Source organism: Rattus norvegicus, chromosome X (genome assembly GCF_021556685.1).
Source record: "Rattus norvegicus strain SHRSP/BbbUtx chromosome X, alternate assembly SHRSP_T2T, whole genome shotgun sequence".
NCBI classification, from domain to species: Eukaryota; Metazoa; Chordata; class Mammalia; order Rodentia; family Muridae; genus Rattus; species Rattus norvegicus.
The window spans coordinates 16144084-16166985 of NC_141554.1; the positions used below are offsets into that span (position 1 = coordinate 16144084).

General features: G+C 35.0%; 1 protein-coding gene across 2 annotated transcripts in view; it reads right to left on the minus strand.

Annotated features, from left to right (window-relative positions):
* Usp9x (ubiquitin specific peptidase 9, X-linked) overlaps nucleotides 1-22902 on the minus strand; it is a 107529-nt gene that overhangs the window by 47569 nt on the left and 37058 nt on the right. The window contains 10 exon segments of one of the 2 annotated variants that reach the window (NM_001135923.2): nucleotides 142-484; nucleotides 1885-1972; nucleotides 12624-12757; nucleotides 14377-14513; nucleotides 15247-15453; nucleotides 17248-17352; nucleotides 18827-18979; nucleotides 20923-21061; nucleotides 21136-21387; nucleotides 21725-21840. In NM_001135923.2, the coding sequence (NP_001129395.1) occupies nucleotides 142-484; nucleotides 1885-1972; nucleotides 12624-12757; nucleotides 14377-14513; nucleotides 15247-15453; nucleotides 17248-17352; nucleotides 18827-18979; nucleotides 20923-21061; nucleotides 21136-21387; nucleotides 21725-21840 (1674 nt within the window). 2 annotated transcript variants of the gene reach the window in all.

Below are 22902 nucleotides of genomic sequence, written 5' to 3' on the forward strand. Positions count from 1 at the left end.
GTAAGGAACACACAAATGCAAGATAATGATAAATCCTGAGTCAAGCATCAGAACACAATTTATATGCTACATTTTTAGTTATAGTTACTTATTCATACAATATCAGGTACAATGTGGACAGAGCTCCTATTTTTGACTTACCCTCCAAAGATAGTCTAATCCTATCAATTCCAAATCATCCATCATATAGGCTCTTCTTTTTGCTACTAGTTTTCCTTCTCGACAATTCACAGCTTTGAAGAATCTCTCAAAACATTTCATTCCATTTTCAGTTAATAGTGAAGGATCAAGCTGAAGCACATTACTTTCAAAGAAGTCCTTATTGATATCAGGATCTAAGTCTGGTTCATCTCCCATTAATTTGGAATACCACTTAAAGCAGGCTTCACGGTCACAAAGATAAACCGCATTCTCTGCTAAGCACTTCCATATTTGTTTTGCCTGAGGAGCACACAGCCATAGCTGGCCATCCTTCAATAAAAATCTTAGAAAAACAAAAAATTAATTTATTTGACATTTATTCTGAAATATAACCTACCTATCTGTGTATAAAATAATATCTACACCACAATTATATATATTGAACTTGCTTCTCGGTTTTTATCTGATTTCCAAGAGTTACACAGAGAAAGCCTGTCTTGAAAATCAAAAACAAACTAAACAAAGAAAAGAACAAAGCAAAAAAAAAAAAAAAAAGACAACCATTTGTCTCACACTGGTTACTCTAAAACATCTGACTCTTGTTGATCAAATAGGAGGTAAAATATAAAATGTTTATTAGCACAGGCTAAGAGGTATTAATAAAAATAAGGTCCTTTTGCCTCTGGTAAAACTGTTGGTATACACAGGTAAGTACTAACATAAATAACCAGTCGGGACTGTAACACATCTTCGATTCCAAACTTCAATATGGCAAAGGGGCTTGCACCATTTTCTAGCTCTAGTAAGCCAAAGGGATACAGGTCATCAATAACTATGACTCACTAAGGCAACAATTATCAATGTGAGGTTGAAAAGCATCAACTTTAAACAAATGCCAATAATTCTTAAAAGATGGGAGAGGTTTTCTCAAGTTAAAATCATTATGCAATCCTATTTTCACCCCCAAACAAAAGAGCTCAATAAAATAAAGTCAACCAACAATCAAAGGGGGAAAACACAAAAATACTCTCCAGGACCTACCTATATCAGAGCAACAAATGCAACCAATTTTCAGATTTACTGATATTTAGGACTTGTCTGACTTCTTAAGATGTACCCCTTGTTATAAACCTTTAAATACAAGGGACTTTTCAAATCTTTAAAGGATTGATTATTCACTAAAAGTTGATATCATGGAGCAAATCTTTGGAAGATTCCAATGTGGTTTAATGAAACATACCCATTTTCCTCATCCTTCTTAGAGAAGATGTATTAATAACATGATTTCAAACTGCCTTTGCTGGCCACTGTAGAACAATGTACTACAGGGCTCAGACTGCTTTGGTCCAAAAGAACTTTTCTCTCAATTGTTTAGTTCTGATGGTACTAATGATAGTATGGTTCTCCATCTGGTTTGTATCAATGTATAAAAGTTTGTCCTCTAGGGAGGAGGGGTGGGGTGAAGAACTCTGGGAAGGAGGACGGGGGGGGGGGGGGTGTCAACATTTGGAATGTAAACAAAAAAATCTAAAATATTGTCCTCTAAAAGTAAACATTTCCAGCATAAACAAATATGAGAAGTCTATCCTACAGCTTAAAAAAATGAAATGAATGTTACAATCCCCTTTAACCTTATAGTATTCAGCAACATAGGAAGCTGTGGCAAAGGGAAAAATCAACAAAGACAGCATATTCAGTCAGTATACTCTGGTCAGAGACGAATACTAATTATATTAAACAAACCTAAGAAAGTTAAGACGTTCTTGGACTTCTTGAACATGACTATATCTACTTCCCACTCTCACAGTTTGTGGGTCATAGTCTTCATTGTCTGCAAATTAAGAAAATTAAAAAGATGCATTATATATATATGAATAATCATACCATTGCTGATTTCAACCAAGTAACCTGTCAGCTCAAAAGAAAAAAATCATTGATCAATCATTATATAAGGCAAGTGCAAATCTAATAACTGGTACATTGATAATTGGTGCTTTCCAACCCATCTAATATCCTAATGAAATATACATTCGTTTTATAAAACCCAAAGGAAGTGGTCTGTTAAATGTGCCACCAAAACTCTTTTTTTTTTTTTTTTGGTTCTTTTTTTTTCTTTTCGGAGCTGGGGACCGAACCCAGGGCCTTGCGCTTCCTAGGTAACCAAAACTCTTTAGAACAATCCTTTTCCTCCTTCGTATATTTGGGCTATAAATTCTAGGCAAGAGTTTTAGAGAAGTGATGCTATATCCTCCTGGTATCAACAATCAGAAGGCAGATCATGTCACTTTGTGGCAATCCTCACGATGCTCTTTGATTACATAGTTGAAATGGTTTCCACCAGGCTTCTTCACTGTCAAGATGCCATTTTTGCCCCATTGGTTTTAGCAATTCACCCTACTCCATTCTGTGTTCAATTATGAACACTTTGGACATAGAGCTTTGAAAAAGTCCAAGGAAACCCAAACAATAATCGAGAAAAGTCAAGAAATAAAGACTCTAGCTTTGTAAGACATGGGAAATGGTGGTGGACACCTATAGTCTCAGCAATGGGGAGGGGCAGAGGCAGGCAGATCTTTGTGAGTCTGAGTTCAGTTGGTGTATACAGTTGAGTTCCAGGCCAGGCATGGATACATACAAAGATCCTGTCTCAAAAACAAATATAAAAGCTGATAATTTTACTGTAAGTAGTAGTCTCAACAATTCTTTGGTTTGCTAGCAAAAAAGGAAGACAACCATTCCTGACTTGTATTATCTTATGTAGCAGGTATCCCATGGAGGAAATATATACAATCAATTAAAGAATCTTAGAAAATTGGTTGGCAGATAACCAACACAAAATCAGTTCTCATTAATTTAAGTATCAAGTTGTGAGAGTTATTTTAGAATTCATTATGAAAAATTAAGTTGGGGTTGGAGAATTGGTTCAGTGGGTAAGACTACTTGTTGCTCTTGCAGGAGCTGGGTTCATTTTCCAGCATAACACAGAGTGGCTCAAACTGGTAACTTCACTTCCAGGAGATCTGATGTCCTCTTCTGACAGCTTTATGCACCAGACATGAATATAGTGCACATACATACCTGGAAAACACTCATTCACATATAATAATAAATACATCAAAATCAATTAAGTTCATCTGTTAATAAACTTTTTTCATTTTTCAAGACAAAGTTTCTCTGTGTATCCCTGGCTGTCCTGGAACTCCCTGTATAAACTAACAGAAATCTGCCTGCTGAGTGCTGAGATTAAAGGTTATGAGCTCCCACCTCAAGCAAATAAAAATTATTTTTTTTCTTTTTTTCAGAGCTGGGGACCGAACCCAGGGCCAAGCGCTCTGGCACTGAGCTAAATCCCCAACCCCAATAAAAATTATTTTAATCACCACCAACATCATCAATTTAAAGTCTTCAGGTTTTTGAGAGAGTTGTGTAATTACCAGTCTTATAGTGTACTACATTTTTCATCTTAGAGATTATACAAATCATTTTTGTTTCCTCTCCATACACAGACAGAGTATTATCTGAGGCATTTCATATGTGTAATTATAACATAGTCATATTGGGGAGCACAAATTTATCAGTGCTCCCCCAAATTAGCAAGTTTTCAAGATTCATGTATATTATAGAATGTTATTCTTTTGACATGATGAGCAGTATTTTACTCTATGGACATATCAATTTTTATTATTTCTACTTTAGGCTATTGTAACAAGTTTGCTATAAATATTCATTTCCAAGTTTTTTTAAATAGTTTGTTTCCATTTTACTTGAGTATGAGCCATACTAGATTCTGTATAATATTTAGAAGAACTGCCAATCTAGTTAATAAATATGGTCACAAAGAATGAAGATCTAATTTCTGAATAGTCTCAGCAATACCAAAGTGTTATCCTATATCACAATATATATTCTTGCTTACCGTGGTTTTGACTTACATCTTTTTTTTTTCTTTTTTTCGGAGCTGGGGACCGAACCCAGGGCCTTGCGCTTCCTAGGCAAGCGCTCTACCACTGAGCTAAATCCCCAACCCCTTGGCTTACATTTTTAAAATTAATGATATTGAACATCTTTTAAAGTTCTTACTAGCCACCTATAGTTTCTCTGAAGAAATTTCAACCTGTTTCATATCCAGCCCTGAGTAGGTGATGTAGCATAACGCACTTACACAGCATTATTGAGTACTCTGTGAGACTGGGATCACAGAAGGGCTCATTTTGCCTTCTAGGTGGAAACTTGTTTGCTGTACCATTTCACTTGGTGACAGCAGTTAAGAGGGAGCTACAATCCTTTTAGATGTTCTTCACCCATCTCTCTGTAGACAAATTACATGACATGGAATGTTCTGGTTTCTTCAAATATAACCAACTGTGGAAACTCTGTCCCTATGCCTTCTCTCCACCCTTTGGGTAGAATGTCTGTGTTACTTAGGTAGGAATCAGAGACAAGACAGCATCCAGCTTTTTCGAGAATGATATCTGAGTTATCAATATGTGCAAGGGTAAAAATAGGGCCATTAATTTCCCCTGGTATAGACAACTGGAACCAGCTTGGGGGTGGTAATTAGTGCCCTAATGACGGCATATAATGTTTGTAGTTAAGTTTTTTTTTGTTTTTTTTTTTTTTAAAGATTTATTTATTGTATATGAGTACACTGTAGCTGTCTTCAGACACACCAGAAGAGGGCATCGAATCTCATTACAGATGGTTGTGAGCCACCATGTGGTTGCTGGGATTTGAACTCAGGACCTCAGGAAGAACAGTCGGTGCTCTTAACCACTGAGCCATCTCTCCAGCCCTGTAGTTAAGTTTTAACTTAATAGATACTGAATGGGGAGGGTAATGAAGTCACATCTGCATATTTAAGAAGGCATCTGTAACAAGGACTAAGAAAAAGAAGGCTAACAGCTTACTGTGCAAGAAACCAAGTGCAATCCTAGATTAGGAGCTGTGGGGAGGGAGACTACTCCTTAGTCAAACTAGTCCAGAATAGTTTTTTCATGGTGAACGAGTTGTAGCACAAATGCTAGTTCTGAGATCTAGATTTGTTATAACTCCTTATAACAATTTTTAAGCACTTTAAAATTATTTTTATCCATTTAAATGTTTTGTTTTGTCAAGGTCCACTGACTTTTATTTTCCTTTATGAGTTTATATTTTATTTATTCAATGTGTATAGTTATTTTAATTATTTTGTTCTAGTTTTGGCCAATAAACACCTAATTCTTCATTCTTTAAACATAAACTTGATTCTTTGATCACTTTTATACTTTTGCAAGTAAGAAGTCCTTGCTTCAGGCCCCAAAACATCCATTTCTCCAGATAAGTAGTAGGTAGAAAATGCTAACAAAGTAGTTAATACTATATTTTTAAAACCCATATACAGTTTGTACTTCATGGCTGAGAACAAGGAAAAGCGATGAGGCAAATCACATTTCTAGTAAGTGTTGAGGTCAGCACAATAACTATCCTTGCAGTGAACTAAAGCTTCAGTGACAACTGAAAGGTGGTTTACACTTTGCTATGCAGTCTGTACAGAAAAACTCAAGGAAGATGGGTAAGCACCAGCATATGAAAGCACTAGTAGTTACAACACATAGGCAAATATTGGTAAAAAAATTTTAGTAAGTTCCTCTTTCGTTACTTAAGAAAGTTGATATAGAAGATGGTGCTGGGTATAGTGGTGTAGCCTTTAGTTCCAGTACTTGGGAGGCAGAAGCAGATTTCATGGAGATCAAGGGCAGATTTGTTTACAGTTTCAAGACAGCCTGAATTATACAGTAAGATCTTTCTTTCTCTGGAGGAGGAGGAAGAGGAAGAGGAGGAGGAGGAGGAGGAGTTGGAGTTGTGAAGAACAGCAGCATTGACCAAGACAAAAACAATCCCAACGTAGAACTTGAAACATTTTAACCATTTGACTGATAAGCATTCCCATCCAAGCTGAAGATGCTTATGGTAATGAAATATAAACAGAACATATACTTAATGTTGATGCAAAGGTTACATGTAATTCAGATTATCAGTTAACTGTAGAAGTTTGATGTTATTCTGCTAAGCATCTCATTTATAATGAGAGTCACCCAACACATTCACCATGCACAAGCAACAAATTCTGTAATTTACTGCACAATTGCAAATTCAAAAATGTTGGCAGACATTACTATCACAGAAGTAACTTAATGTGCATTCAATAGGATTTTAGTAGCATTAAAAATTACCTCTTGCCCATATTGAAATAAGTATAAAACATATACTAGTGTTCCGTACAATAGTGCTATATTATAGTGAAATAGTATACAGACTAAGACAAAGAGATATGTGGTATCAATTCAGAGGAAAATATAAAAAAATCCAGTGCTTACTATGTGCCAGATATTGTTTTAGCATAAGTAACTTAGCGATGGTCATAAAAAATACTATGTTTGAGTCAGTCATTCATATATCAGACTTGGACAATATATGTGTGAACTGACACGTATTAGCAGCAAAATAGACAATATAAGAAAAAAGAAAAAAGCCTTGAAAAATGCAAGCATTCGTGTAAAATTTGACTGAAATGGAATAGAAAACGTTAGTGAGGCTGAACTGAAACTACACACCCTAACTAAAACTCCTAAGCACCCAAAAGCACATTTTCCAATTTCTGAGAAGAAAATATAGCCTGTATCATACTTACCTTGGGGCAAAGTCTGAATTGATAATTAAAAAGGCTGTATCACCAAGAGATTATAGAAAAAAGTCTGATGAATTAAATCTCAATGCTTGACTGTCTATGTACAGAGCTTATGACCTTTTCTCATCACATTTTGGTTTTCTCTGGTATAGAAAACATACCACATGGTTGTATATCTACATGGCCTTCAATGTTCGATCATGGCGATGAGAAACGATTTAAGATTAAAATGATTGAAGATCACTATTTGGTCCTTCCTCAACTGCGTAATGTTTTAAATATTTATCTGGCACCAACCACATCTAGGAGGACTCAGCTGGCCTAAAAGGGAGAAATCTAACAGCAGAGTCAACAAAATCAGTAGGACTATCTGAAGAGTTATTTTTAATTATGTTTATCGGAATTTTTAATGTTAAAACGGAAGTTTGGTAATCTATAAGCACTATGAATTTAATTGAATGTCAAGTCCATTCTTGCAACACTGAAATAGTGTTACAAATCTTCATTTTTAATATATATTCTGTAAATCTAATAACATAGCAAGTGAATGGTATATACAGGTATCATGTATAATTCAGCCTGTAGCATTGAAACTACATAAAGTTCTCTATGGTAGGGACAAACCAGAACATTAGGAAATGGCTTTTCTTTTGGGAATGCTGGACTATAAACATGACATAAAACAAAGAGTGTTTACTAAGAAGCACACTATACCCTAGCAAAAGAAAGGAAATAATTTTCAACAAATCGCAAAGAAGATAGCCACACAAACATAATTCCACCTCTAACAACAAAAATAACAGGAAACAACAACCACTATTCCTTAATATCTCTCAACATCAATGGACTCAATTCCCCAATAAAAGGACATAGACTAACAGACTGGATACGTAAACAGGACCCAGCATTTTACTGCATTATAGGAAACACACCTCAGAGACAAAGACAGACACTACCTTAGAGTAAAAGACTGGAAAACATTTTTCCTAGCAAATAGTCCCAAGAAACAAGCTGAGTAGCCATTCTAATATGGAATAAAATCGACTTTCAACCAAAAGTTATCAAAAAAGATAAGGAAGGACACTTCATAATCATCAAAGAAAAAAACTCTCAATCCTAAATATCTATGCTCCAAATGCAAGGGCACCTACATACATAAAAGAAACCTTACTAAAGCTCAAAACACACATTGCACCTCACACAATAATAGTAGGAGATTTCAACACCCCACTCTCATCAATGGACAGATCATGGAAACAGAAACTAAACAGAGACACTAACAGAAGTTATGAACCAAACGGATTTAACAGATATTTATAGAACATTTCATTCTATTTTTTTTTTCGGAGCTGGGGACCGAACCCAGGGCCTTGCGCGTGCTAGGCAAGCACTCTACTGCTGAGCTAAATCCCCAACCCGTGAACATTTCATTCTAAAACAAAAGAATATACCTTCTTCTCAGCAGCTCATGCTTCTGAAAAATTGACCATATAATTGGTCACAAAACAGGCCTCAAAAGAGACAAGAAGATTGAAAAAAATCCCATGCATCCTATCAGATCACCATGGACTAAGGCTGGTCTTCAATAACAACAAAAACAACAGAAAGCCAACATAAACATGGAAGTTGAACAATGCTCTACTCAATGATAACCTGGTCAAAGAAGAAATAAATTAAAGGCTTTTTAGAACTTAATGAAAACGAGGATACAACATACCCAAACTCATGGGACACAATGAAAGCAGTGCTAACAGGAAAACTCATAGCTCTGAGCGCCTCCAAAAAGAAACTGGAGAGTATATAGCTTGACAGCACATCTGAAAGCTCTAGAACAAAAAAGAAGCAAATACACCCAGGAGGAGTAGAAGGCAGGAAATAATCAAACTCAGAGCTGAAATCAACCAAGTAGAAACAAAAAGGACCATAGAAAGAATCAACCAAAACCTGGTTCTTTGAGAAAATCAAAAAGAGAGATAAACCCTTAGCCAGACTAACGAGAGGACACAGAGAGAATATCCAAATTAACAAAACCAGAAATGAAAAGGGAGACATAACAACAGAAACTGAGGAAATTAGAAAAATCATCAGATCCTATACAAAAGCCTATATTCAACAAAACTGGAAAATCTGGAGGAAATGGGACAATTTCCTAGACAGATACCAGGTACCAAAGTTAAATCAGGAACAGATAAACCATTTAAACAACCTCATAACCCCTAAAGAAATAGAAGCACTCATTAAAAGTCTCCCAACCAAAAAAAGCCCAGGACCAGATGGGTTCAGTGCAGAATTCTATCAGACCTTCATAGAAGACGCCAGACCAATACTGTCCAAACTATTCCACAAAATAGAAACAGACAGAACACTACCCATTCCTTCTATGAAGCCACAATTATGCTTATATCTAAACCAAATAAAGACCCAACAAAAAAAGAGAACTTCAGACCAATTTCCTTTATGAATATCGATTAAAAAAAAACAATAAAATTCTCACAAATGGAATCCCCAAGAACACATCAAAATGATCAATCACCATAATCAAGTAGGCTTCATCCCGGGGATGCAAGGATGTTTCAATATACAGAAATACATCAATGTAATCCAATATATAAACAAACTCAAAGGAAAACAAACCACATGGTCATTTCATTAGATGCTGAGAAAGCATTTGACAAAATTCAACACCCCTTCATGATAAAAGTCATGGAAAGGTCAGGAATTCAAGGCCCATATCTAAACATAGGAAAAGCAATATACAGCAAACCACAGTCAATATCAAACTAAATGGAGAGAAAGTTGAAGCAATCCCACAAAAATCAGGGACTAGACAAGGCTGCCCACTCTCTCCCTACTTATGCAATATAGTATCGAAAGTCCTAGCCAGAGCAATTAGACAACAAAAGGAGGTCAAAGGGATATAAAGTAGAAAGGAAGAAATCAAAAATGTCACTATTTGCAGATGATATGATAGTATACGTAAGTGTCCGTAAAAATTCCACCAGAGAACTCCTAAACCTCTTAACTTCAGCAAAGTGGCTGAGTATAAAATTAACTCAAAAAATCAGTAGCCTTCCTCTACTCATAGGATAATCAGGCTGAGAAAGAAATCAGGGATATGTCACCCCTCACAATAGTCCCAAATAATATAAAATATCTTGGTGTGACTCTAACCAAGCAAGTGAAAGATCTATATGACAAGAACTTCAAGTCTCTGAAGAAAGAAATCAAAGATTTCAGAATGGAAAGATCTCCCATGCTCATGGATTGGCAGGATTAATATAGTGAAAATGGCTATCCTGTCGAAAGCAATCTATAGATTCAATGTAATTTCCACCAAAATTCCAATTCAATTTTTCATACAATTAGAAAAAACAATTTGAAAAATCATTTAGAATAACAAAAAAACCTAGGATAACAAAAACTATTCTCAACAACTTCTAATAGAATTACCATCCCTGACCTCAAGCTGGATTACCAAGCAATTGTGACAAAAACTGTATGGTATTGGTATAGAGACAGGCAGGTAGATCAATGGAATAGAATTTAAGACTCAGAAATGAACCCACACACCTATGGTCACTTGACTTTGGACAAAGAAGCTAAAACCATCCAGTGGGAAAAATGATAGCATTTTCAACAAATGGTGCTGGTTCAACTGGAGGTCAGCATGTAGAAGAATGCAAATTGATCCACTTTTATCGCCTTATACAAAGCTCAAGTCCAAGTAGATCAAGGACCTCCAATCAAACCAGATACACTCAAACTAAAAGAAGAGAAAATGGGGAAAAGCCTTGAACACATGGCACAAGTGAAAATTTTCTGAACAGAAGCCAATGGCTTATGCTCTAAAGAATCAACAAACGAGACTTCATAAAATTGCAAAGCTTCTTTAAGGCAAAAGACACTGTCATCTGGACAAAATGGCAACCAACAGATAGGGAAAAGATCTTTACCAATCCTACAACTGATAGAGGGCTAATATCCAATATATACAAATAACTCAAGAGGTTAGACTCCAGAGAATCAAATAATCCTATTAAAAATGGGGTACAGAAGTAAACAAAGAATTCTTAGCTGGGAATATCGAATTCGGATGAGAAGTACCTAAAGAAATGTTCAACATCCTTAGTCATCAGGGAAATGCAAATCAAATCAACTCTGAGATTCCACCTCACACCAGTCAGAATGACTAAGATAAAAAAAGACAGGTGACAGCAGATGCTGGTGAGGATGTGGAGAAAGAGGAACATTGTTGGTGGGATTGCAAACTGGTACAACCACTCTGGCGGTTCCTCAGAAATTTGGACATAGTAAATTTGGACCTGAGGACCCAGCTATACCAACATATAACAAGGACACATGCTCTACTATGTTCATAGCAGCCTTATTTATAATAGCCAGAAGCTGGAAAGAACCTAGATATCCTTCAACAAAGGAATGGATACAAAATACATGATACATCCACACAATGGAGTACTACGCAGCTATTAAAAACAATTACTTCATAAAATTCTTAGGCAAATGGATGGGACTAGAAAATATTATCCTGAGTGAGGTAACCTAATCACAAAAAAACCACATATGGTATGCACTCATTGATAAGTGGATCTTAGCCCAAAAGCTTGGAATACCCAAGATACAATTTACACACCACATGAAGTTCAAGAAGGACACAGAGCCAAAATGTGGAGCAGAGACTAAAGGAAAGGCTATCCAGAGACTGTTCCACCACGTGATTCATCCCACATACAGTCACCAAACCCAGACACTATTTTGGATGCCAAGAAGTGCATGCTGCCAGGAGCCTGATATAGCTGTCACCTAAGAGACTGTGCCAGAGCATGACAAATACAGAGGTGGATGCTTGCAGTCAACCACTGGACTGAGAACGGGGTCACCAAAGGAAGAATTAGAGAAGGGACTAAAGGAACTGAAGGAGTTTGCGACCCCATAAGAAGAACAACAGTATCAACCAACCACAACCCCCAGAGCTCCCAGGGACTAAACTCCCAAGAGAGTATACATGGGAGCGACCAATGGTTCCTGCTGCATATGTAGAAGAGGATGGCCTTATTGGGCATCAATGGGAGGAGAACCCTTCTGGAAAGGTTCGATCCTCCAGTGTAGGGCAATGCTAGGGCAGGGAGATGGGAGTGGGTGATTGAGCACCCTTATAGAAGCAGAGGAAGGGGGGGACAAGGGGTTTCCAGAGGGGAAACCAGGAAAGGGGATAAATTTGAAATGTAAATAAAGAAAATATCCAATAAAAGAAAACAATGAGATGATATACAGAAAAAAAAGCACATTAGTAAAGAGATTCTGACATGATGTTTAGAAGTCAAAATATGTTGACATAAGGCTTCACATATAGAAGACACTTAAAAAGACTTACAGAAGCAAAAGTTTTCTTAAAATTTGATGTAGTAATAAAAGAAATCATGCACATTATCTCAAAAGGTCATAAGAAATTCTTAATACTGACTGGCAGTGCCAAGCAGAGGCAAAACAGAAACCAAACTTAACTATGAAAGGCAAACACTAAGTAAAAAGTGTTGAACATTTTATATATGTGTGTGTATGTATGTATATATGTATATATATGTGTGTATATACACATACATACGTACTTACATATATACACACATACATATATATATGAATGATCTGAGAATATATATTGATCTTAAGTCACAAAGTAAGAATTCATAAAACCAATGAATTAGTTTTTTAAAATAAAATTGTCACGCCTGCGGTAGTTTATGGAAAACACCAGTCGCTGTTTCTTCCTAAAGTTCAGATATCTTACAATACATACCTCTGCCATACAGTCTCATGCTTTCCATGTAAGTTGCAAGGTTTTCTGCTACCAAAGTAACTAGGGCATGATTGTGCTGAAGTTGATTGATTAAATCATGGCGATAAAATACATGGGGACTTCTCTGAGTTTGACTGAAACGAGAAGAACTTAACAATATAATTAGGCAATTAAACTCTTGTAATCAAGTGTTATTACAACTAAATTACTATCTACTAATTAAAAACTCAGCTTTACTCATTTACTTACTTAAAGACATTAAGCAAATTTAAAAGAAATTAATGTTAAAAAATAACTATTAGTTGAAAATCAAGATCAGTTTGTGTCTATTCTTATAGTGTGGCAATAGCAAAGCATTTTAATAAGAATACATGATTTTTTGAAAATTACAAAAATCCAAACTTCTTTGTACATACAGCTAGTATTGATTGCAATTGCTGGTCAATATTCTTTATTATTAATGAGGCCAAACAGATGGCTTAGCAGGAAAAGGCACTTGCTGCCAGTTTGGAAACTTGAGTTTGATCCCCTTATCCTCATTTTGGAAGATGAGAACATGTTGTCCTCTGACATACAAAAATAAGTTCCTATCCTCTGTTCCCCCCCAAAAAATGTAGTAAATTTTAAAAACTATTAGCTGTTTAAGTTAGTTATAGCCTGGGAACATTTGGTTTGCAGCCTAGTTGTTCTTGTCACCAGAAAGATACTTAATTCCTTTTCAATTTGTTTTGTCACAAAACAAATTTCAAAGTCAACTTTCATGGCTTGTACTACCATTCTGATATAGAGAAGGTCATTAATTTCTAGGATAGTAGCTGAATACTATGTTTAACTGAAAGTTAATAGATTTCAGAAAGGACAAGTGACATATATAGCATGGGCCAAACATACTCAAAGTAGATTACTTTGACAAACATTACTTTTTCCTCCATCTGCATCTATTACACAAGGAAACCATGATTTTTTTAAAGAATACTCCCAATTATATGATTGCATTGTTCACACTTCATTTATGAATATTAGTTCTAGTACACTCAGGCTTTCTTCCACTCCACATAATTTTTCCTTTTTATGCCAACCATTTTAACTCCTTCCCAGAAAATAAGAGGGCAATTTGTATTTATAAACAGATTTTGAAACATTAAGATAGTACATTTATTTTATCCATTAATTCATTTTCTTTTAAAAAGACTATCCGGTATTCTTAAGCACTGTACCATCTCTTCAGCACCTGATTTTTTGTGTGTTAATTTTTCATTTTTTGATTTGCTTGAGATAGGGCTTCACTCTGTAGTCCTGGCTGGTCTAGAACTCAGGTTGGCCTGGAAACTATATAAATCCATCTACCTCTGATTCCTTAATTCTTAGGTTAAGGGTACGTTTCACCATGCCTGGCCTAAGATAGTGTACTTAAGAAATGATATTAAAAAGTTCAGTGTTCTATCATGCCATCTACTATCATTTAAATTTCCATGCAATTTAATCTTCTAAATTAACTTTAAAAATTAAAAAACAACCTTTTTTTATGAAAACATCCATGAAACAGCAAGATCACTTTTGATTTAATAGCTTACCTTCCTCATCAATGAAACAGAGAAGTTAGGAATGACAAAAGATTCTTTTGTTCCAAAAGGACCCCTTTTCTTAAAGTTTCCTGTCACTCCATTTACTTTCTTTAAAATTTTCTTTTACCAACTGAAATTAACAAACCATAAATAAAAATATTTAAACTGTCTAGTTTTAAATGTCTTACCTCAAATTTTGAGGTGCTTCACCAAACAAACTGCAAATTTCTCTAATTTGTTTCAGTGCAGGAATGACCCACTTGTCATTTGTGCGAAGTTCTTCTATGAAGCGATCTATCCACTGGATCTTTTGTGTGTCCCGGTCCTTAAACAATTTCAGTATTTTATATAAATTAATACTCAGGAGAATTCTATCTCATCTAAGTCACAATGTTCAAAGATAAATGTATATTATAATGAAATTAAGCTAAATTCCAATAATCCACGGAATTATAGTCAGTTTTTCTTATAAGATTTATATAATAAATGCTATGCTGTAACTTTGAGAGTTTAATTTTTTTAAAGTGCTCTAGGTATGTCTTATCTTCACATTTACTACCAAACTCTAAATAGTAAAACACTAAAATTTATCACATACATATATACATGTAAAGTTTGACTTATAACTTACTAGGTTTAAGATTTATTGTTTTAACTTAAGAGATTCTATGTCATCACAGAATCATGCATTAACATGCAACATCCTAATGCTATGATCTACTGCCTAGAAAATTCTAATTGTTCTTAATCTTTTATGAGCAAAGAAAGTATTTATCTACAAAATTCCTAACTCAGCTATAATATTTCTATTCTATTTGATTCCTTTACTATATAGTTGACAACACTATCACTAAATGACTTCCTTTCATAGAGACTCAGATGGTTCTTAAAACATTATTGTAGAGACCTAAGAAAGGCAGGTTTACACGAACATCAATTCTTGAAGTCATTAAAAATATTAGGCTACGATAACCAAAATTATCCTGTACTTTAGCCATCCTATCTAGCACTGTAGTAACATAAAAGTCATAGAACCAAGCCAAACAACACCTGCTTACCTGGGAGCAACTATAATCTAGTATTTTGATGTGAGCACTGAGAGCCAAGTCCATGATATCCACAGGCACATCATCACTGTGAGCTAGATTCCACAGAAGGTTCAACACTTTATGTGCCATCACACCATCTTTATCATCTTCTGCAAGACGACGAATCAGCTCAAGGAGCTTTTCACGTTGCTTTTTACTTGCATTTGTCCAACTGGCCTAGAAAGACATTTAAATGACATGAAAACCCTCATTTCGTTTTTTTCCTCTTCATTTTTTAGTGTTTTAGGGTAGTGTGGTAGATCTTGAGTTTGAGGCCAACCTGGTCTATAAGCAGCCAGGGATACACAGTAAGATGCTCCCCAACTAAAAAAAAAAGTGCTTGCTGTTTGTTTAGCAAGCTCTTGATAAGCATTTATCAAAGGAGAAATCAATTAATCATTAAGCAATAATCATTAAGGAATTATCTAAAGATTATCCTGGGAGAAAGACGACCCAAAGGATGTAATAATTGCTTTATTTCTTTTCTTCTTTCAAGTCTGTCAGTGGTCATATAGCAGAACTATTCAGGACTCGCCTCAATATTAAGGATGTATGACTATTAACTTTAGGGCATTCACAATAACTTCTTACATTATTTCTACAAATGTCTTTAACATATTTCAAATGATGGGGAAAATGTATAAAGCAAGTTTATCTTTTCGTGTTAAAATGTATGATGAATTTAATAATGCATAAAACAGTCATTTAATAATTTGTTCCCTTCAAAGCAGTAAAATTTTCAACAAGATATTTGATTTACAACTTTTAATGTGTTAAAACTGATCTGAACTTAGTGAATATAGACTTTTAGACTTTATGTCTAGTGACTGACTTAATATGTCTGGGGTAGAGGGTCATTTCTTCCCTACTGTGAAATATACATTGAAGAAGATGTAAACTGGTTTCGTTATAAGAGTATTCGGTATAGACATCTATGTAACCATTGCCTACATTAAAAACCGTATGTTTGTGGTGAATAGAATCCTAGGACCCATCTGGGACTATTTCTGAAATTTATGTTAATTAATCAAGGTACAGAACTTACTACATAGTTTCAGTGCTTTTTCAGTATACTGCCAATGAGATTTACCCATGTTGCTAAATCACTCCTGTTTGCTTATTCCCATTGCCATGGAGTATTCCATCCCTTATATATCCTCTCTACTGAGCCATTTGTAAGCTACTACAAACCACTTTAGCTCATGGGTTTTTGGACATGCAATGTGGTTTGGGACTGAATGAGAGCCTCGTTATGCCAGGCAAACATTGTACTGCTGAGTTATACTGATATTCCCAGAATATTATACTTCATCAGAAATACCACACAACCTTCCAAAGTGTTATGGCAACTTATATTTAATAGTAATACTTGGTGACTAATGATATAGTGCCAATAGTTAAAAGGCCCTCCCTTTGTAAGTACTCTCATAATATCATGTTCTTAATTCACAAATTAACTAACCAGTTAACTATGCACTGAATCTCAGTGACTGATGAGAGAGATTGTTAACACTATATAAAAGGACATAACAAAACCAATGTATGACTGTATGGTCTGGCACTGCCATGTAAACCGCTACATTTCTATTAAGTTATGCTTTACCCCAGTATATATCCCCAGAACACCATTGTATTGATATTTCTTTTATTGCTCTCTCTTATGTTTCTCACAATCTTCCTTTACTACTTTTCTATACTTCAACCTATTTCCAAATAAACTGGGAAAAGAAATTCAAAACATAACCTGAACTTTGAACAAGAGTCTTTATTACAGCTAAATCTATCATGAAAAAGAAAATCAAGCTCTTAGAAAACACTGGCAAAGTCTTCCAAACCAGATAAAGTCCTTTTATATCAGAAACTGTCTCATGAGCTTTTTAAGTGTTTGTGGATTAAGAATAACTTGTAGTTGTAATAAATCAATTCTATGTAAATATAAAATGGTAATAACTCTGTTGTGTTAATAATTACCTTAAAGCAATCAAAAAGATGATCAAGTTGTTCAGGAGAAAAATCCCATGCCAATTTGGCCAGTAGATCATGGACATTCTTTACGATGGCTTCATGTTTCCCTGCCTATTGATAAAAAACAAAGATCACATAGCACACAAGACTGTGAATAATAGAAACATTATTTAGGGGGTTGGGGATTTAGTTCAGTGGTAGAGGCCCTGGATTCGGTCCTCAGCTGGGGGGGGGGGGGGCATTATCTATACTGATCGCTAATGACCACCAGGAAATCATCATTTCCATTTAATGGCTACATAAAATTCTTAACTATTGATTCTTTAGATCTAAAATCTGACAATTTCATTTCTGCATATACAGAGTTAACATGTACTTTAGGAAATATCAAAATTTTAATTAGTTTATTGAATATACTTTAATGTCATAAGTACGGCACATTATTATTATCCTTTTCCCATACTGGAACTTTAAATAGTCAAAAGCAAAGCTATTTTCTGTATTTCTAGAAAGTAAAAAACAAAAACAAAAACAAAAAAACCCAAAGCTTTTGAGATTGCTCCACCTGGGGATCCAGCCCAACCACATACAGCCACCAAACCCAATCACTATTGCTGATGCCAAGAAGTGCATGCTGACAGGAGTCTGATATAGCCGTCTCCTGAGAGGCTCTGCCAGAGCATGACAAATACAGAGGTGAATGCTCACAGCCAACCACTGAACTGAAAATGGGGTCCCCATTGGAAGAGTTAGAGAAAGGATTGAAGGAGCTGAAGGGGCTTACAACCCCATAAGAACAACAATGCCAACCAACCAGAGCTCCCAGGGACTAAACCACCATCCAAAGAGTACATAGGGACAGACCCATGGCTCCAGCTGCATATGTAGTAGAGGATGGCCTTGTTGGGCACCAATGGAAGGAGAAGCCCTTGGTTCTGCCAAGGCTGGACCCCCCCAGTGTAGGGGAATGTCAGGGTGGGGAGGTGGGAAGGGGTGAGGGGAACATCCTCACAGAAGAAGGATGAAGGGGGATGGGAGAGGAGGTTTACAGAGGGGAAACCGGGAAAGGGAATAACATTTGAAAGGTAAATAAAAAAATATCAAATAAAACAAAAAGGAAAAAAAAGCTTTGTAAATTAGAACTCAACAATGTTTCTGTAGTTTCTGGCTTTTAAAAACTTTTCAGAAAGGTTGCTAATCCTTCTGAAAAGTTTTAAGTCTTGGAATTGAGTGATTTAACTATACTGAAGGGTTTTTAAGTCTATTAAGAAGTCAATGATAAGTGTATATTTTCTCAATAGATAATATTTTATTTTTTGGCACGAAGGCAAGCACAGTGTGCCACTGAGCTGTAAGTATGTATCCGTAGCCCTTGCTTTCTAGGTCAGAAGCTTGGGCTTTGTAGCCCAAGCTACCTTCCAATACTTGATTCTCCCACTTGTAAACTTCCCATGTGCTGAGACTGCAGATATACACAAGCACAGTTTCCCTTATTTTTATTTATTTTTGCCTCTTTCATATTTGCCAAATATGAACTGTTGATGTTGAGTATTCAAACATTTGTAAGAGGTTTAAAGATTCTTACCTGTGCTGCCCAGATATTATCAAGATCTTGCAAGGTCAGAGCTTTTTCTTTTATGACAAAGCGAAGAATCTTTTCTAGTTTCTCTACATACTGTGGTTGATGAAGACTATCTCGTAAAACTATTGATAAAATATTGTTCTGCTGTATCCATTCCTAAATGGATTTTAAAAAGCAGATTTTAGAACAAAATAAAACACCTTTTTAAAGCACTAAAATATAATTTAAAGAATACATAGAACTTCAAAAGCATATTTACAAAATAATATGCAAGAATGCACTGTGTTCATAAAAAATTACTTTCTTCATGCCTCCACATCCATACCTGAGACAAAGTAATTTATTGGGGAATATCTCCATAAATTATAAACACTGAAATCATCAAAAAGATATTGTACATTCCAGCATTTACCTCATAAAAATATTATTTAAATGCATCACTTAAGGTTTAAGTAGAATAGGCACAGGGTCATCTTTGGTGTTTGCTTTCTTAAACTAATTCTTCCCCAGAATGGTTTAAGTATTAGGTTAAAAGATACTTTTAAAAAGATTTTGATTTATTAACTGACTGCCATGTATTGGATGCTAGTGTTGCTTGCATCTTTGAAATCTAATAAGAGATACATTTTCTTAGCCTAGTAAACAGGTTTTCAGATATTGATTGGCACTGGTATCTGAATCAAGTCTACACCTTCCATTGTTTGTTTCTGTATCACTGTGCTAGACTAAGCCAGCTTGACTATCATTTACCTAACTTTAAAGTAGGATCATGAATTTTTTAAAAAAAGATGATCCAGTACTCAATTTTCTTAGAATAAAGATAGAATAAAGATAGGTAGGCCCAAATGTGCTATAAATATGAATCTTTTTAACTAATATAAGTTTAAAAATTCCCAACTTGTTAAAGGATTTTTTTTCTAAAATATAACAAATATGTACCAATGTCAAACTACCACAAATTTTTATACATTTAATGATATTTTATATCTATATTTTAGGATGGTTCACACAGCTCAAGGACCGACAATATTTTCAATGCCGACAGGCACATAACATACATAAAACTAGACATCTACCACTTGACCTCCTAACCCAGGGAATGGTTTAAATATCCTGTATACTTTTCTTTCTGCTGACAACTAAACCAAAGGCCTCTATGAATAAGCTACACTTCAAACTTCATCATATTTTCTTTTTAAATCAATTCTAATCATTTCTCAAACCATTAATAGAAATAGAAGAGATTCTTGAAAGTAAAGACATTGATTTGCCATAGATGTCTCATGATTGCCACATATGTACTCAAATAACATGTGTTTTATAGTCAGTAACTTATTACAGCAGAACATAAAAGTTTTCTAAGTATTTAATGCCAAAATGATACAAAATTATGCACTTTAAAAACAAATTCTCGGGCTGGAGAGATGGCTCAGTGGCTAAGAGTCCTGAGTTCAAATCCCAGCAAACACATGGTGGCTCACAATCATCTGTAATGAGATCTGATGCCCTCTTCTGAAGGCAGCTATAGTGTACTCATATAGAATAAATGAATGAATCTTTAAAAAAAAAATCTCAAAAATCAAGATAAAAGTAATTTGTGTGGCTCTTAGTGTGTGTGCGCGCACACACACACACACAATAGACAGAGATAGAGATGGAGACAGAGAGACAGGGTTTCAATATGTAACCTTGGCTGGCCTTAAGCATGTAGCAAATATTCCTGCTACTGCTTTCGCAGTGCTAAGATTCTGGTTGTGCCTAACAATATCCTCCTGTGCATTTTCTGTCTACAAGTCATTAACTGGAATTGGTCATATGTACATGCCCCTTGTTCAATTATGTTTCAAATACTATCTCACTCATCCTCGGGCTTACTTCTACAATTTCTGTAGCAAATCTTACAATAATCTAATAATTACATTCAACAATAAATTTATCAAAGACATACTCAGCCACCAAATAAGTATGCTACTTTACAAAGTTAAAGATTAACAAAGTTGTAAATTAATCAAAATATTCAATCTTCAACTCTAATTTAGAATGCTAACATTACTAATTTTACTGACAGCCATTCCAGGATTAAGTGTTTATTTACTCACAGCCATCCTCTCTGCTGTGAGCCACTCTTCTTCCTCAGAACTGCCATGCCGATGGGTATAGTATGACACACTGGAAATCACCTTATTAACCTCATTCAGTGCATTCATCTTTCCATTGAAGGAAGAAATTTGCAATAATCTGTAAGAGAAATTCAGTTGTAGATTGATTCTAAAAATTCATGTAAACAATTATTTTCACGATAAATAACTTACCTAAGTATCATTTTTAACCTAAATATTTCTAAGTTCTTTACAGTTTCTTCCTGTCCAGGAACTCGTGAAGCTAAACTCTTCAATGATTTAATAATCATTGAGAGAGCATCATTTTTGGCTTCATTCTTTGCTTCTTTCTTCAGCTCTTCATCAGTTAAGTTTTCTAAAAACTGTGGAACCATTTCTATTATTGGAAGAAAGTATTTTTTCACCGTGTGAAGAGTAAGAAACTCATAGCACTGTCCAAATGGTCTGAAAGAAGATAGGAAACTCCTGTAAATACTTGATTTCTTAAGAGCAATTTAGTAAATTCTCATAGCACATGTATTATTTTAAAAAACATTCTGCGTGTGTATATGGATTAGGTATATGCAGATGCCCTCAGAAGCCAGAGATGCTGGATTTTCCTAGAGCTGGTGTTAAAGACAGTTATTCCCTGCCATAGACAGGTGCAGGGAATAAAGCTCAGGTGATCTGAAAAAACAGCCACTTAACCTCCAGCCCCAATTACTCCATTTCTAAATTGAGCCAAAACAAAAAAACAGAAACTAACAACATACTTAACATTTCACTTTAACATGTTACTTACTTAATAAGGGCTGCAATTATCTGAACATTTAATGCTGATCCATTAATAAAACGATCATGCAGTATCTGGAATCCATTTAAAGTGCCAAATTTGTTGAGGAGATCCACTAGCCAACCCTGCAATACAATGAACAGAAATTTACTTTCTTGGAGGATAAACAAAGTACTATTATGACTGACACATTAAAGCCAATTCATTTTAAATCATTCTTGAAAAGGCTTCAAAACATTCACAGTAATAGACCTCTGATGCAGCAGCAATAAATAGTAAGCATGAATTAGATTACAAGAACATACTGCTCATATCACTATTGCTTATTAAGCTATGTTTTGGTCTCAGCTATCCCACTTTTAAGAGTATATGGCTTTCCTAAATACCTAAAAACGCTTGTATTAAAAAATGTAAAAAGTTAAAAAGACCTTAAATAATAGATCAAAGAAAATCTAGTGTAACAAATTATGAGACAATTTCTTATTGTAGTTGTATTTAATTTTTCCAAATAATCCTGAGGCTCAAAAGTAAACTGTCACCTGAAAACTGTTGCAGAAATAGAACATTTGTCTACTATGAGCAAAGGCATAGAGAGGTTTGATAAAATACTTGCATTGCAGGATGAACAAAAAGAGAAAAAATTAAAGAGAAAACTGAATTATAATGTGGAATATATGGTAGTACTAACTAGAAAGTCTGGATGCTTTTGCTAACTTACATGAATATATTTGGTTCCCATTTTATTATTTTTCAATCAAGTTTCCAACTGAAGCAACTTAAAATTTACTAAAAGATTACAAGAGAATTAAATATATCTGAAAGCTAAGTATTAAGAGAACCTTTTTTACACTTTGCTACCCTCTAAAGAGCCATGTTTTAAAAACCAGTGAGGGGAAAGAAAGACAATTTCTTTATTAATGCCCTAAGCCAAAACAATACCTACAGCTATTTTTAAAAGGGTGACTGCTGAATAAAAGATTTTAATGTTAATATTTATTTTGTTTTGTTTGTTTGTTTTGAGACAGGCTTTCTTTGTGTAGCTGTGGCTATCCTGGAACTTGCCCTTTAGACCAGGCTGACCTCAAACCTCAGAGATCCACTACCTGCCTGTGCCTCACCAAGCCCAGCTATTAATATTTGTTTTAAAGACCAAATACAAAAAATGAATTGTAGCAATATAAATTCTA